The following is a 16,387-nucleotide window of genomic DNA, read 5'->3' as shown; positions in this document are numbered from 1 at the left end:
CACCTGTAATAATTATAAATGTACAGCAAGCACCACACAATTCCTAACAGTCCCAAAATTTAGGACCAGATAAAGCACAGTCCACCTCTCCACATTACTGTACCTAACTGTTCTAAGTGCTCTTTCAAGGCCTCCTCCAGTTGCATAGCTCCATGTTGAGCTCTTCTAATAGCCTTTGTTTCTCACTGTTTGAACTCAGCAGACAGACACTCCATCTCTGCCCTCCACTGTGGTGGCAGCTTTTCCTCCTTTGCCTCACAGATATTATGCAGGACACAACCGGAAGCTATAGCCATTTGGGATATTTTTCTCACTGAGATCTGCTCTTGTGAGTAAACAACACCAAGGCTTCTTCACTCTACCAAAAGCACATTCAACTGTCGTTCTGCACCTGCTGAGCTGGTAGTTGAATCTTTCCTTGGTGCTGTCAAAGTGGCTGGTATACAGCTTTATGAGCCAGGGGAGTAAGGGGTAGGCTGGGTCCCCCAGAATCACTACAGGCATTTCAACATCACCAGTAGTAATCCAGCAGTTGGGAAAGAATGGCCTGCTTGCAGTTTTCTGAACAGTTCCATGTTCTTAAAGATGCGAATGTCATATGCCTTCCCGGACCAGCCAACACTGATGTCTGTGAAGCGTCTCTGGTGATCCACTAGTGCTTGCGTAGTCATAGAAAAGTAGCTCTTTCTTTTGATATACTCCATAGCCAGGTCGGCTAGTGCCAAAATAGGGATGTGCATGCCATCTCTCTCCCCACTGCAGTTTGGAACCCCATTGCTGCAGATCCATCCACTATGTCCTGCACGTTGCTGAGACTCACAGTCCTGCTTAACAGGAGATGATTAATGGCCTTGCACACTTGCATGACAACAGCCCCCACCATGGATTTCCCTACTCTAGAATGATTTCCCACTGACTAGTAGCAGTCCGGCACTGCAAGTTTTCACAGTGGTATTGCCACTTGCTTCTCCACTGTCAGGGCAACTCTCATTCTGATGTCCCTGTGATGGAGGGCTGGAGCAGGCTTGGCACAGAGATCTAGGAAAGTGGCCTTTTGCATCAAAAAGTTCTGCTGCCATTGCTTATTGTTCCCAATCTGCATCACGATATGATCCTACCAGTCAGTGCTCATTTCTTGGGCACAGAAGAGGCACTCCACTGTCTGCAGCTGCTCCAGGAACACCACCAACAACCTTGAATTGGTTTTTGCTGTGTCCCACAGCAATATCTCCTGCATGAAATTGTCCTGTCCTCCGTTGCTGCTGTTTTTCCTGTTTATTCTGCAAATACTGGAGGATTCTTTGGCCTGCCTTTGCAATGTTCATGACAGAAGTGCATAGCTGTGTGGTGTCCATGCTTCTGTCTGAGATAGCGGACAGTGAGAAGTGCTGTGTGGTTTTGCGGGATTTGATGAGAACTTGAACCCTTGCTCCCAGTGACTCCTTCATGACTTGTTTCTCCCCGGTAATTCATTGCCAAAATTTCCCAAAAGACAGTGAGCCGGACTATGATGAGTTGCATACTGGGAAAACTACTTATTATATATTACACTGTGTATTGACGCAAGCATTCCTGGTGACAATTCACATTGCCGATGCAGGGAGCCATGTATACACGTGCATGAGCAATATACTAATTGCAGCAGTTTTATGGGGGGGCATAACTTGCATGAACCAAAGTTCCTAGTGTAGCTGTGGATTAAGAACTGTCTACAATAGGGATTTTCGCACCAGTGTAGCTATGCTGGTGCAAACCCTTAGCATAGATGCACTGTACCAGTGTAAGGTGGGGCTTTCACAGGTGCAACTTATCCCCTGTTGCAAAAAACCCTAATATAGGTAGGCCCTAAGATATTAGAAAATTAATAAAGAAACACCATAGAATTAAATGCTGTAGCTTATTTTTATATTTAGGTAGCTAAATAGAGCTGCTCTTGCAACCCAGAGGAATATCTATCGATGACATGTTTACATTGCACCTTGTACGTTTCTGCAGTAAGTTCCATTATTAATATTCTGAGGATACATGTCAAGCTGTTGATATCCGAGAAGGATTAATTACTATTGCCAGAAAGATGATGCTTTTTTTTCATAGTATAGTTGGACTGAAAGTAAGGGACAGCTTTTAAAAAGGGCATGGGGGGAGTAAGTAAAATGATGAATCTGGGAAGCAGTTAACTTCAAAACAGTATGTTATAGCCAAACATATTTCTTTACCTGTGTGACTAACCACACCTCAGATAATTAAAAGGGAAAGGATTTTAAAATCCAGCTACTTAGCACATGAGGCTATTCGTTTATTTTTTGCATTTGTTTTTGAACAGTCAAAATCAGTTAATCCTATTTCACTTCCAGTTTTTTAATGTTGCAGTGTTCGTGTTTCGAACACTGCAGAGGAAGGAATATTTGTTTAAAAGTTGTTTTCATTGGCATTTTAAATGTGAAAATATTTCTAAATATAAAACCGTGTTTCGGAAAGTTTAAATTTTGAGTCAAATATCAGTTGAAGTCTCTCTCTAATTTTGACCATTTAAAGTTCCTTACTATCTTAGACTACCTCTACACTATTACTTATGTCAGTGTAACTTATGTCACTTAGGGATCTGAATAAGCCACCCATGAGTGACATAAATTACACCAGCCTAAGCGCCAGTGTCAATGTGGATAGTGCTATGTCAGCAGGAAGCTCTCCCACTGACATAGCTATTGCTGCTTGTTGGGGGTGAATTAATTAAGCCAGCAGAAGAGCTCTCTCCCATCCACTTAGAGTGGCTACACTATAGAGCAGGGGTAGGCAACCTATGGCACGGGTGCCAAAGGCAGCACACGAGCTGATTTTCAGTGACACACTGCCTGGGTCCTGGCCACTGGTCTGGGGGGCTCTGCATTTTAATTTAATTTTAAATGAAGCCTCTTAAACATTTTAAAAGTCTTATTTACTTTACATACCACAATAGTTTAGTTATATATTATAGACTTATAGAAAGAGACCTTCCAAAAACGTTAAAATGTATGACTGGCACGCGAAACCTTAAATTAGAGTGACTAAATGAAGACTTGGCACAGCACTTCTGAAAGGTTGCCGACCACTGCTATAGAACTTACAGCATGCAGCTGGGCTGCCGTAAGCTCTCTAGTGTAGCCATAGCCTTACTCTCCATCCTTTTCATATGTAGACGCCTCCTCTCTTTTTCAAGTATGTTCTTACATCATCAGCTGGAGGTAGGACCAGCCACAGCTGCTATCTGAGCAGTTTCTTTGAAAAAGCAGCAACCCAAAGAGAGGGAGGAAGGAGGAGGGATTGACCAAAGGAGAGAGAGAATTACTTGTGTCCCTCCTCAAAAGAAATATGGAAAAGCTTAGAAAGGTACTCGGATAGAAGAGAGAAGCTGAGAAGGAATAGGAGGAAGGAACAACAATCTAGCTTTCCTCCTGCTTCTCCTCTCCCTCCTCCCTAGCCCTCCCCAAAAAAGAATCTGATGGGGTTTGGGGAGACTACTTAGTTCTAAAATATGCAGTTCTAAAACATCCAAAGCTGAAAGAGACAGCTGGGTGAGGGAGGGGCACTAGAAGAAGCTGGCAGCACTGTAGGAAGAAGTTGGGAAAACACCTTTCAGTAAAAAGATGGCAAAGATATCTGGAAATAGGGAGGAGAAGGGTGTGGAGGAGTTTAACAAGCTAGTTATAATGAAATGGGCACTGAGTACTAAGCTGCCTGTTCCTGCTGTTGCCCGACTGGCCCATTGTTCTTCCTCCTAGCAGCCCTTTGATCTTACAGGGATTAGAGAGGAGATGAGGACTCATGCTTTCACCCACCAGGGCATTTTGCAGAGAAAAGGCTTGGTCAACACACAAGCACTTTCTTGTTTCCCTCTATTTTCTGGAGGCAGATCACAGGGCTGCTAGGAGAGTTCACATAGCTTGGTGGGGCTCTCAGGAAAAAAATCAGGACCAATTTAATTTTGAACAGATTACAAATCTTCCTGGTCAGTGATTCCCACCCTGCCGATGTCACTGCCGTATTTGGGATAGGAGTTTTTCATCAGCATCTTAGGCTGCTACTCTAGGTTTCTGGAGTGGGGGATCCATACATGCTTCTTTTCTTCCCCCCTCTCCCCAGCTATGATTGTTAGAACTGGGGAGAGTTTTCCTCAACCTCCCTCAGATTTATTAGGTTAAGGGAAGGGTTAAAGGTGCTGTTTCCCCATCCCACCACACTGCCAGTTGAAGTGGGAGGAAGAGCTTCCCATAGCCCCTGCGCTCCTCAAACTTGTCAGATTAATTGAGGGGCACAAGCACTACCACAGCTGCTTTTCCTTTCCATTCTGCCTTTGGTCTCTGTGGGATGCTGCTCTTTGAAGCAGGAGCAACCTATTTAGATAGCTAGTACAGCTGGCCCCATGCCCTACTCATGGTGGAATCTGCTTAAGGGGGAGCTAAAACATATCAAAGTGAAGACAAATGAAAGGGTCAGGTGTGGCCCCCTAAATAGTCAAAGTTAACATACAACTTTCTTTTATCAAGCCTGATCTTCAAAAAAGATGTCAGTGTGTAGAACTAGGCAGTGTGGGCTAGTGGATAGACCCCTGGACTGGGACTCAGGAGACCTGTCTTCTAGTCCTGGCTCTGCCAATGGCCTGCTGAGTGACATTGGGCAAGTCACTTCACCTCTTTGTGCCTCAATTTTCCCATCATTAAAATAGAGATACTGTTACTTGCCTCCTTTGTAAAACATTATATAAGAGCTTGATATTATTTGTTTGACCATTTAAATGCTGCTGACCCTAACTTGTGTTTTCTTTTCTTTAAAGCCATTTGGGACACATTTAGAAGCATAACTGGTCTTGTTTTCCATGGCTTTCCCTGCAGCCTAAAGCTCTAGCCCACTGATGTTGCACAGCAGATACTTTTTCATAGAGCAGATTAAGATCTGATGAAGTGACAGTCTTTTAAAGACAAGTGTCCCATCCTGGTCTTGAAAATAAAAGTTGCCATCCCTGCCAAGTGTCTGTGTGATCTTGCAGGTTTTTTTTGTTTTTTTTTTTTAATAGATGGAAATTGAGTGCTTTCAGGGTGGGATGAAAGGAGGCAGCGTTTGCGATATTACTAGCATTTAATATCTTGCACCTCATATGTAGTAATGGCTTAAATTCTATTTTATGTATATAGTCGCCTAGAATTCTAACAATAGAAAAAATACATAATATAAATTGCAAGAAATTTAGGCACAAGTTTTGATAAACATTTTCATGGAGATCATTTTAGTCACTTAAGTCAGCAAAATTGTCATTTGCTAATGGAATTGTTTTTTGGGGGCGGGTGGGAACAGAAACCCCAAAACAGAATGTTTCATTTGGTCCTGCTCAGTTTAGAGTTTCAGGGGAGCGAGGAAAAGGTCTGGTTATCCACAGCCAGATGCATTGTTAAAAGTTCATGCTATCACTTTGACATTTAGAGTAGGACTCAATGTCTTTGTATTCCTCTTCGTATTACCAGTATAGGTCTATGAGCTCAGACTGTTTCACAAACCATAACATTTTTTAGTGAGTGATTGATCTGTATTATGTGTCTCAGCCATCAGAAGAATCTTGGGATGTTGCTTGTATAAACTGTAATACAATCTGATGCTGGGCATTTGGTTACAGACTTTCATAGACCTATTGGCGATACTCAATCCTCCTGGATTTGGGAATAGGGTTTATCTGATACCTTCAAAAAAAGCCCCTCATTTTCTCTGTTCCCCGCTTAAATAACTCAACACATCTGGTAACACTGTAGGATCATTGTCCTTTCAGTTCCTCTGCAGCTCATATTGCTACAATATTTCTTAAGGATCTGGTTACCTAAATGGCAACATGATTTTTTTTTTTTAAGAAACTGTTTTTATAGGTCTTACAAATTAACCCATATGCATCACAAGGAGGAAAAAAAGAGCCGCTAATGAGCACCATTTCTAAAGTTATCTCTCTCTCTCTCTCTGTAGGCATATGTATCAGAATTTTAGTGTTTTAAAAAGTTTTGTTGCAAATACTTAAAGCTAGCATCAGAATGTATGTTTATTAGCAAACAAAGCATGCCTCAACATTGACATTTCTGTTTGGGGCTTTATCGTTTAGCTTAATGTCTTCAATTACAAGAATGATACAAGCTGAAACAAAATCCTTTAATTCAATAAGAACTAGACTGAATTTTAGGAAGCAAAGAGGGGAATCAGATATAGAATCATATACATAGGAAATTAAACATTCAAGCAATTAAAACTTTGTGAGCACAACTAAAGGGATAGCCTTAAGGTGTGCTCATTTGAAATGGCTGCATTTAATTTTACAGTAAATCCCAGTATTTTGTTCCAATTAAGACAGTTCATGCACACAGTTCTAAATTGTACAGTAGTTCCAGTGAGACTATGGACTGCTTGTTTTACATTCTGGATCAAGTTCAGATTTTTAGGCTTCACTTGAATGAAATAAGAAGTCTGAAGCCTGAAGATAATACAGATTGATAAATCTGATTTAAACATTCCTGTGTTGCAGACTGTTTCACTCTAAGTACAGCTGACCCTTAGGCCATGCACTAAATACATCCACAAAGCATTCCCAGTACACTCAAATACCAAATGATCACGTTTGAAAGGTTAGCTTTCAATGGATTCTGACTTTTTCTGTATTATCAATGAAGATTAGAATTTTAGCAGCTCCCAGTGAGGTATATAGTGAAATATCTACTTGGCAGCAAAAAACCCCAACAAGCCCAGATGGGATTATTCTCTCATATTCATGAACTGGGATTTAGGAGTACTGTGTATATCCTTGTGAGGATATACGCTATAGTTCACACTCTTAGGAAAATAAATATTACTTGGTTCTCATTTGTATTAACTTAAAGCTTTGATAGAAAGAGAAAGGACTTTGCTTGAGGTTCAGTATGAAGATTTGGATCTGGTTTCTTTCTCATTAGGTGGCAAAAATAATCTTGCCAGAATCTCTTCTGGTAGCCCATGTAGTCTTTCGAAGCCATGATCCTGCAAGGAATGTTAGTAAGGCTTCTAGGCACTCTGTTGACAGTCAGGTAATTGATCATATTTAAAAAATAATGTTGGAGTTTTTTTGTTTTGTTTTCCAGGTTGTGGAGCTCATATCAAGTGCAATTGGTGACTTAGTGCAAGGAATATACTATGACAATTCTAACTTATCGGAGGTAAGACTTTTGAGTCCTTGCACTTGATTCAAATGGTTTGTTTTAAATAAATGTGTGTCAACAGTAAATAGCATGATGACTTTTTTGTTTGTTTAAAGGGAAGGGGGAAAAGGACTAACAGTCCCAGCAAGCTTCAGAAATACTTTTAGTATAGCACCTCAATTCTGCCATAATGGATGATGAGCACCACTAGAAATGCTTAGGAAGAGATATTCTGTAATTTTTAATTAGTAAACAAAATTGCAGTTACCATGGACACTACACATACCTCAGTTAGTAATGCCTCTAGTAAGGGTTCTGTTAAAACAATCACATAGGAATACCTGAAAATAGTGGGCTGGAAACATATTCATTAGTATTAAAAGGTTTAAAAAATAGGGACCAACATGTCTGTGAACTGGTGGACAAATACATTGTATATGTACATTTTGCTGGTCCACGTACTTTTTCATATCCTGGCTGCTTCAGTGTATGCAGTTTGCAGCCACTGAAGCCAAAATTTAAACCAGGACCTTTCTGCTCCTAAATGTAGCAGCTTTATTAGGTGAGCTAAATGGAAGTCTCATGCTGAGGCGCAAGGAGCTGTGCTATGCTCCTCTTTAAAAAAGTCATTCTTGCATGTATCACAGACAGTAATTGACCTGGTAAAAGAAAATGGTTCAATCATTTACATGACTCTGAGGAGCAAAGTTTATTTCAAAGACAAATACAAATATGCCACACTACTGTTGTTACTTTGCTGCATGGCAGGAACTCTGATGAAGTGCTTTGATTCTTTTGATGAAACTGGAATTAAGATTTTTTATTCATTTAACAGAACTTTCAAAGAAGTGTTTGGCTACACTTATTAAAGTGATTTCATTTTGGCAGAATAGTAAATTAAGAAATCTTGTTTCTTTTTTACCAGATTATCTCTTAACACTGTGTGTATTAGGAAGTTCATATTTTAGATTCCTCATTATTATTACCTCTTCATTTCACCTAATAGCATGTTTTTACTCTTATCAAAAAGCGTGGATTTACACTATTGAGATAAGTGTGTGTATATGCACATTGTAAGCTATGATATTTTTCAAGTGGAGCATATTAACAGAAACAAACCAATCTCAGATGGGCAAGCCATTTCAGAAATATTAATCTTAAAGGAATAACATTGGGAGGCAAGATGGCTTGGAGGATAAGGGATGGCGTATGGAGCCTCTCACTTGTAAGTCTTCAGTTTAAAATAGAGCTCAGGTTAATCACTGCTATTTTGTCGTTCAGAGCAAGTGAAATGAGTTATCTCAGTTTAGTTCCAAGTGGATATAAGTCTAGATCATATAAATTACCATCACACTTGGCATCCCTGTTAATGGTAGTCCTACATCAGGCAAAGGTTAAAAGGGCTTGGAGAATGTCTGTCTTATTCTCTCACTCTAGAAGTTATCCCTTTAGGTTAGGGTTGAGGCACATGAGCAAAACTATGTGAGAAGTTTGAACTACTTCTGCACCTGCTATACCTAATCCAGGGGTAGCCAGCCTGTGGCTCCAAACCCACATGCAGCTCTTCAGAAGTTAATATGCGGCTCTTTGTATAGGCACCAACGGCGGGGCTGGAGCTACAAGTGCCAACTCTCCAATGTCCCGGAGGATGCTCACTGCTCAGTCCCTGGCTCTGCCAAAAGCCCTATCCCCACTCCACCCCTTCCTGCCCCTCCCCCTGCCTTGCTGTGTCCTCAGTCATCCCCTTTTCTCCTCCACCTCCCGAGCCTCCTGCACGCCACGAAACAGCTGACTGGGAGGTGTGGAGAGGGAGATGGAGGCGCTGATCAGTGGGGCTGCTGGTGGGCAGGAGGCACTGGAAGCGGGGTGGGGGAGCTGCTGATGTATTATTGTGGCTCTTTGGCAATATACATTGATAAATTCTGGCTCCTTCTCAGGCTCAGGTTTGCCACCCCTGACCTAATCTGTAGACAAACAGATGACTTCAGTCTTCCAGTTTGCCAATTAAGCTACCTCTCTCAAGCTCTATATGCAAGGATATATTTTAAAAGGAAAAGCATATTTTTATTAATACAAATATGTTAAAATAACTTTTAAAATTGTATTTTATATAAGCCAGTCAGGTTTTTCTAAATACAACCAAACCTCATCTATGTTTTACTTAAAATAGCTTTTTCTAAAGGGTAAAGTTCCATAGTTGACTTTAGCAATGGGGCTGCTTCACTGTGATTTCATTTGCACATTTTAGATAAACCACATCCTCTGTATTACTAGAAATGTTCTCAACTTTTTTGGGTGTCTGCCATTGCAGCAGGTCTTAGTCCTATTTCTCTTTACTTGGCAGCATGTTGGTCTGAGGGCTGTGTCAGGAGACAATCATACTAGCTCAGAAGAGCTTGAAAAATGGAATGTTCTACAACACTTATAAAGCACTCAACAAGCATAGGTTATAGGGAAAGTGTAAGACACTGAGCCCAGCTGCACAATGTCTAGTTAAACATACCAAAAGAATGGTTTTGTTTTTATAGTAAGCAATGAGCTATTCTGTCTGGCAAGAGCTGGGAGTACTAAAAGAAACCAGATTAATTTAAACATAATTAGTACATTGTAATAATATAAACTAACACGTAGTATAGTATCTAAAGATTAGACTTTTAGTTGGTCAGATATGGCCACCAGTCAAGCCCATATCAAACAATTGTGTGATCTACCGGTACTTTACTTCCTTTATGGTCTATTCAACCAGTTGGAGAACACTGAGGCTTGTTTCATAATTACACATATTATCTTTGCTAGCTTCCCCACACCACTCTGCCAGTGCAGCACCCCTTTCTGCCTGCATCCATGTCCTGGACATGTCTTGAGCAAACATTGCCACATGTGCTACGTTTGGTGGTCCCATCTTAGTTGCAACAAAAAGTCACAATATGTGACCAAATCTACAATCTGATCTGAAGTTACCAGATGTAAACCAGTAATGTAATAACTTACCATGGCACTGCAATCTCCAGTGTCGGATAACTTCTGTTTCTTATATAGAGATGTTAATAGATGACATTCTTCATAATAGAGACTCTTCTGTTATGAATTTGGAGAAACGGAATATATTTAAAGTCTGAGGCGAAAAATTGGGCTTCAAGTGAGACATATGACCATGAAATGCTGCTTACAACCATCATGTGCTATACAACATTTTGTTTGACACCTTCAACACCTTTTGTTCAACAGTCTGTGGTGAGCTGCACTAGATGTCTACTTTGTTAGATTTAAGCAATTTTTTACAGTGAACTACATAATTTGCCATAATTCACTCTTTTCTGACACATTAGGCCTATGGTCCCTTGGAATGTTTTTGTTATACCGTCATGGGATGACCCTTTATAAAGATTAAATATATTTTTGTCCTGAGCAGATTGCCTTTATAGACTCCTTGAAGATATTTATTGGATGCAATTATATGACAGCTCTAACTGTCATTTTTCCTTTGCAAAGCCTTACATAATCCTGTTACCAGCCCATTTTATCACTTTTTAGTTGACCATTCTTCATCATCATCTTATTTGTATAGTGAGTAAAACCATTATGTAACTGAAATGGGCAAATAAAAATAAAGATTCCTCCCTTTCTCTGTTATTCTGAATGATACTTTAAACCAAAAGGCAGCCTAAAGTTTAGTTTTATGAGTGTGAGTGGAAGAGATTCTCCCAGTTGTCTTCCATTTTCTCAAACTTACATCTAGTTGAAATTAAAAGTTCAAACCAACCAAGGTGCCTCTTACACACTGTGGACTGCAATGAATAGCAGTGTCAAAGTGGTCTTTTTCTTGAAGGGTCAGTTGTGGGTGTGGTTGCCCTGTTTCAAAGAAAAATACCACTTATGGTGATCCCAGCCTCAATGCTCAGCTCTTTAAGAGTGAGTAGGCCCTCTAAAACTTACAAACCTGTTTTAAAATATTTACAATATACTTTTGCAGTTCTAGAGTGCCTCTATCAAAACACTTCACACTTATTAACAAAGGAAGCCTCAAAACTCCTGTGAGTAGTAGAAGTATTGCTGCCCCCATTTTACAGATGGGAAAACTGAGATACAGCAAAGTATAGTTACTTTTTCAAAGTCATGCAGCAAGGCTGTAGTAGAGCCAAGAACTTAGATGCACTGGTTCTTAGTCTTGCACTTTACCTACCAGATCATTCTTATTCACTTAAATGAAAAATCAGGAGCTTTTTTAAAAGAAGACTGCATTACTTTTCCTTAGCTCCTGAATATGAATATTCACAGGGTCTCGTGCTAGAGACGCCCAGCTTGATTATGCCATTTTTTTAACACTGGAATGGGAATGCTGTGTAAGACTGCATAGTAATTTCTAATGCCAATGGTCAGTCAGAATAAAAGCCATTTTAATATTTTAAAATTAAACATTATTTAAATATTAGCGCTACACAACTGTTAAGCCATCATTTTAAAAACAGCCACAGTTTATTCATGGCAAGTACTCCTTTCCCTAATCAACTTTTAGACTATTGTACTCATCAAAATGGATGCAGTTTTCCTTTTAAATGCTCCCAATATAGCTTTTGAATTGAAAATAATTGTTCAGTGAGCCTCATCCACCTGCCAAGCACAGAGGTTTGGTGGAGCTGGGATGCCACAGGTTTTTTTTGATGCTTGGTCACCAGCCCTTCTCAGATGAGTAAATTTTAAAGGGAAAGTTGCATTTCATTTCCCACTCAGCTGCCATGCTTTGTACACTGTAGGCAACTAACTTGCTTTCAACCTTTACTTAAGGAGGTAAATCAAACAACTTCTCAGTATGAACTAAAAAATAGCCTCCTTCTAACAGCACAGCAGTCAGGCTCATGCTCCCGCAAGAAATCTAGCTGTTTTTTTTAAAAGTGCCTCTGTTGTGGGGCAAAAACAGGCTGAAGAGAAATTCGAATTAGAGAGTCGCAGCAAAATGAAAGTGAAAATTAAAGAGGACAAAAACCCCACATAAATGAAAGGCTAGCACAGATCGCTTTTTCCTTTCTCTAATTTTACTCTTTTCTAGGCAGTCTGAAGCAGTCCTCCATGATGAACTACTTTTTGTAGTAAAAGGATATGTTTAAAATTTAACTTTTCCCAATCATCTTTTTAAAAAAATTCTATTGTTTTAGAGTGTCATGATAAAGGTATTGGAGCACTCTAGCATGTGTTTTATTGGCCCATTTGCGCTCACCCTTGTTCCTCACAAAGCCCTGAAGGCATGTATTAATAGACCAATAAACCATGCCCTGTCATGTCCAACAAGCAGGAAGACATCTGTTAAAGCTTCCATCAGTCAAATGAAAATGTTTTGTAGAATAAATGTGTTGCTACCATTAGAGATCCATAATTGTATTGACTTATTTTTATCCTTCTGCGTAGAATAAAGTTGTTGAACCATCCAATTTAAAATTCAAATACTGAGATTGAATCAAAATTAAAATATGCTTGATTTATCTATGCATTTTTATTCTAATGAGGATTAGACCAAAGTTTGAGTTGTAAATGGATTAGACGGTCTCACATTGCGCAAGATTAGGTGGCAAAGCAAGTGCTGCTGTGTATCAAAATAAAAAAACATTAGTTATAAAATGTACTCTGAATGTCTGCATTTTTCATCCACAAGGTGTGACTTTGAGTCCTGCCAGTTCTTGATATGCATTTTGGAGCACTCCAATAAGGTGTGTGTTTTGTAACATTTGTATGCAGTGCTGAAAATGCTTACAAATGAATCATGACACGTATTTATATAAATACCATCTAGTTCTTCTCTGGGAGACACACAAACCAGTTTGAGCTACATTAAGGCTGTTTGGCGGGGGGGGGGGGGAATTTTAAGTGTTACTTTGTATTAAGTACATACAATTAATTTAATATTTGCTACTATAAATGTGATAGGTATAAATGGTAAAAATCTTGGTATAAAACATGTGATGATTCTCTAGAAGCTCTTTCTATTTTTCATTGCCTAGAAAGAGTATTTTTACAGTTTAAGCACTGTCTGAGAATTTAATGGATTTACCTCCCAGCAAGCCAATTTATTTCTAAAATCAAAACAATAAATATTTGTATAAAATGAAAATATCTTTACCGATCTTGAGGCTGGTGAAATGGGAGCATTAATTTTACTTAGGATTTGTCACTTGCAGTTACACTATTTCAAATAAACTTTTAAAGCATCAGTTGTTAGGTTGCATACTGTGAAAAGTGGCAATGTTGTTTCTTTGTACTTTAAACTGTCAAGTCGTTAAGGAACAAAGAGAATATGAATATTGCACACAAGATAGATCTAATAATAAAAACAAACCAATTGCTAGACTTTCATGTGTATGGTTTCAATTGAATTTAATGCTTAGAAAAGTGCTGGATTGACAGGCCTGGAGACCAATGTCTTCCAGTACTGGCTTCCCCAGGGTGTCTTAAATATATCTTGGAGGGTCTGCCTCCATGGATGAGAGGTTAATTCAGTCGCTGTTCATTCCGTTTTTGGCTCCTCTGACACAGCCAGCAGTGGTGCCAGTTGTGATGGTTTCTTTTGTGATTTAGACACATCATGTCTCCTACAAATGAGTACAACTAAAACCACCGCCTTATTTCATATACGCCACTAACCAGTCATCAGATGCTAAATGTCTGATCATGAACTAAAGCGATGTAAAGGTGGAAGTTTCCAAATTCTGTTATCCATCCTTCGAGCCACCCAGTGACTCCTTCATCTTACTGATATGGAAGCTTCAAAAAATAAAGGGAGAAAGTCCACTCATTTCACCTGCACAGATGTAACTTCAGTTTTCATGTAGCTAGCAGTCTGTAGCTAATTAAAGTTTTTCTCCTTGATGTGTTCAAATGATTTAGAGATGCTTTCCCACCCAGCATAGCTACTGCCGCTCATTTAGGTGGTTTTGTTATGTTGACAGGAGAGCTGTCTCCCGCCTGCATAGTGTGGCTACGTGAGCTATCTTACAGCGGCACAGCTGTATTGGTACAGCTGCGCTGCTGTAAGCGTGCTAGTGTAAACATGGCCAAACTAACACATGACAAGCTTTATCAGGAGATAATGTTGAACTGAACCACAGCTGGAGGTGTTTTGTTTGCGAAACAATGTTTTTTTCCTAATCCAGCTGTTGCAATGCAATTTACAAAAATTTCTCTGAGAGGATATGACTGCCTTCATGGTATTTGGTTTAAGTATTTTTACCATAGAGCGCTACTGGGAGAAGGTTTTCAAGATTTTCTCTGACTGGACTGTATTATCGATTAGCTCTGAAATTTTTATATTGATATATTTTCAGACAACTCCTATTAGACTGAACATGCTTTTTTATGTACGCAGGGGATTCTCAATATCCATGTTAAGAGAGTGCAATACATTACCTTTGAGCATATTTTTTCAGCATAGAAAATTAAAATATATTTTTGATGTTTGAAGATTTTGAATAAATACAAAAGCTGTGTAGTATTTTATTGTTTTTTAAAAAATATTAAGTAAACAGCAAAGTAGTGAACATTTTTTCAAAGTGCCTGTAGTAGAAGCAATGTAATACTGGTAAACTTTTAAATGTTAAGATTTTGCCCAGATCTTTCTAACAACTTTTTCACAATTCCACATTTAAGGACAAAAAGTGAAAATTTGTACATGAAAAAAAAAATCAGCCTCTTTAAAATATCAGTATCCAAAATCACTTTTTATTAGGGACAAATTTAGTGTTGTCACTGTAAATGTATAAATAAATCCATTGGTTTCATTGAAGTTGCACTGAATTTACAGAAAGAGCAGAAATTAGCTCATCTGGTGAAATCTTGCCCACATTAATAGCCCAAATAAAGTATTTCTTTTATATAAAATTCTAGAAATTCAGAATAAGTTTCCACTTTTCTCAAATATTTTCAAGATTTTAAATGAAGGTCACAAAAATACTTAGTATTTCTATATTTTTGTCTTAAAGATAGCACTTTTGGAAAATTATGTAGAATTACTTGCAATGAGTAAGGTTAGCTGTGTCTCTTCAGTAGCTTCAGTTCATAGTGATGTCACAATCTGTATTTGGTGTGTGAATGTTTCAGAGGCTTGGTACAGCTAGCATTTTAAGATCTTTGTAACTTCATAAATGATTGTTTTTGTTAAACTTCCTAGTTTACTTCTCTTTTCATGCTGGTTAAAATAAAAAAAAAAAATCACTGCTAGTTGGTTGTCCTAATCTTCATCCAATAAGCTTTAATAGGCACACATTTTTATTTTAGCTGATTGGTCCCGAGTAAAAAAAAATTGAATCATAGCTTCCCAGAATATTAGGGTTGGAAGGGACCTCAGGAGGTCATCTAGTCTAAACCCCTGCTCAAAGCAGGGCCAAGCCCCAGACAGATTTTTATCCCAGTTCCCTAAATGGCCCCCTCAAGGATTGAACTCATAACCCTGGGTTTAAGCAGGCCAGTGCTCAAACCACTGTGCTATTGCTACTCCCTTGCTAGATTATTTTAAATTAACTTATGTCTGAGTGAGAAAATGATCAAACATTTATTTCTGGTACCAGTTCTTATTTATCATTTTTGTCATTCTACCAGTCATGGAAACTTGCATATGTTTTGGGCTGAACTAAGGCATTACAAAGCAAATATCGTAGCAAAATGGGACCTACCTAAAGTTTAATCTTGACTTTGTAAATTGTTATCACATACATAGTAGCAAACATGTCATTTTCTGTTCTTTCTCCTCCCTATTAAAGGGCAAGGGTATGTCTGAAGGCAATGGAATTTTGATACAATGTTTTGTTTATTTGGCATTATAGAATTCTGCTAATTTTCCCATCACTCGTATTATTTTCTATCCAGTAACGCAGCACTCCTTGGCAGTATTCATAAGGGAGGAAGATTGGAGCTGAATAGAGGGATTTTATTTCATTTGTTACAAAATTCATGACAGATAATACCCAGTAGAAAATTATGAGGTCACACAGATTTAGTTCTTACTCATTTCTAAGCAATTTAATTGAAGTAACTGTAGGGGAGGGGGTCTTATTAGATGTTTTGTTTTCTCATTTTGTAAAATTTTACCTTTTGGCTCAGTCAGTGCTGTAAATTTCAGTATATTGAGAAATTAAATATGATGCTTAATATTTAAAATTTGAAACCATTTTTCTACATATGTACATTTATAACCTATGTTTCCTTTACCTTTTTAAAGGGGACCT

At 38.7% G+C, this 16,387-nt stretch overlaps 1 protein-coding gene across 5 annotated transcripts in view; it reads left to right on the top strand.

Annotated features, from left to right (window-relative positions):
• The window catches only part of PDSS2 (decaprenyl diphosphate synthase subunit 2), a 175,507-nt gene that overhangs the window by 134,571 nt on the left and 24,549 nt on the right, over positions 1–16,387 (top strand). For all 5 annotated transcript variants that reach the window (XR_003999556.1, XM_030556056.1, XM_030556055.1 and 2 more), the window contains one exon: positions 7,122–7,196. Coding sequence is in view for 4 of the 5 variants with exons in the window: in XM_030556056.1 (XP_030411916.1) it covers positions 7,122–7,196 (75 nt within the window). In the remaining variant the exon portion in view is untranslated. The remainder of the gene's footprint in view (positions 1–7,121; positions 7,197–16,387) is intronic.

The sequence above is a fragment of the Gopherus evgoodei genome, chromosome 3, assembly GCF_007399415.2.
Source record: "Gopherus evgoodei ecotype Sinaloan lineage chromosome 3, rGopEvg1_v1.p, whole genome shotgun sequence".
NCBI classification, from domain to species: Eukaryota; Metazoa; Chordata; order Testudines; family Testudinidae; genus Gopherus; species Gopherus evgoodei.
This window is presented reverse-complemented; position numbering and strand designations above follow the sequence as displayed.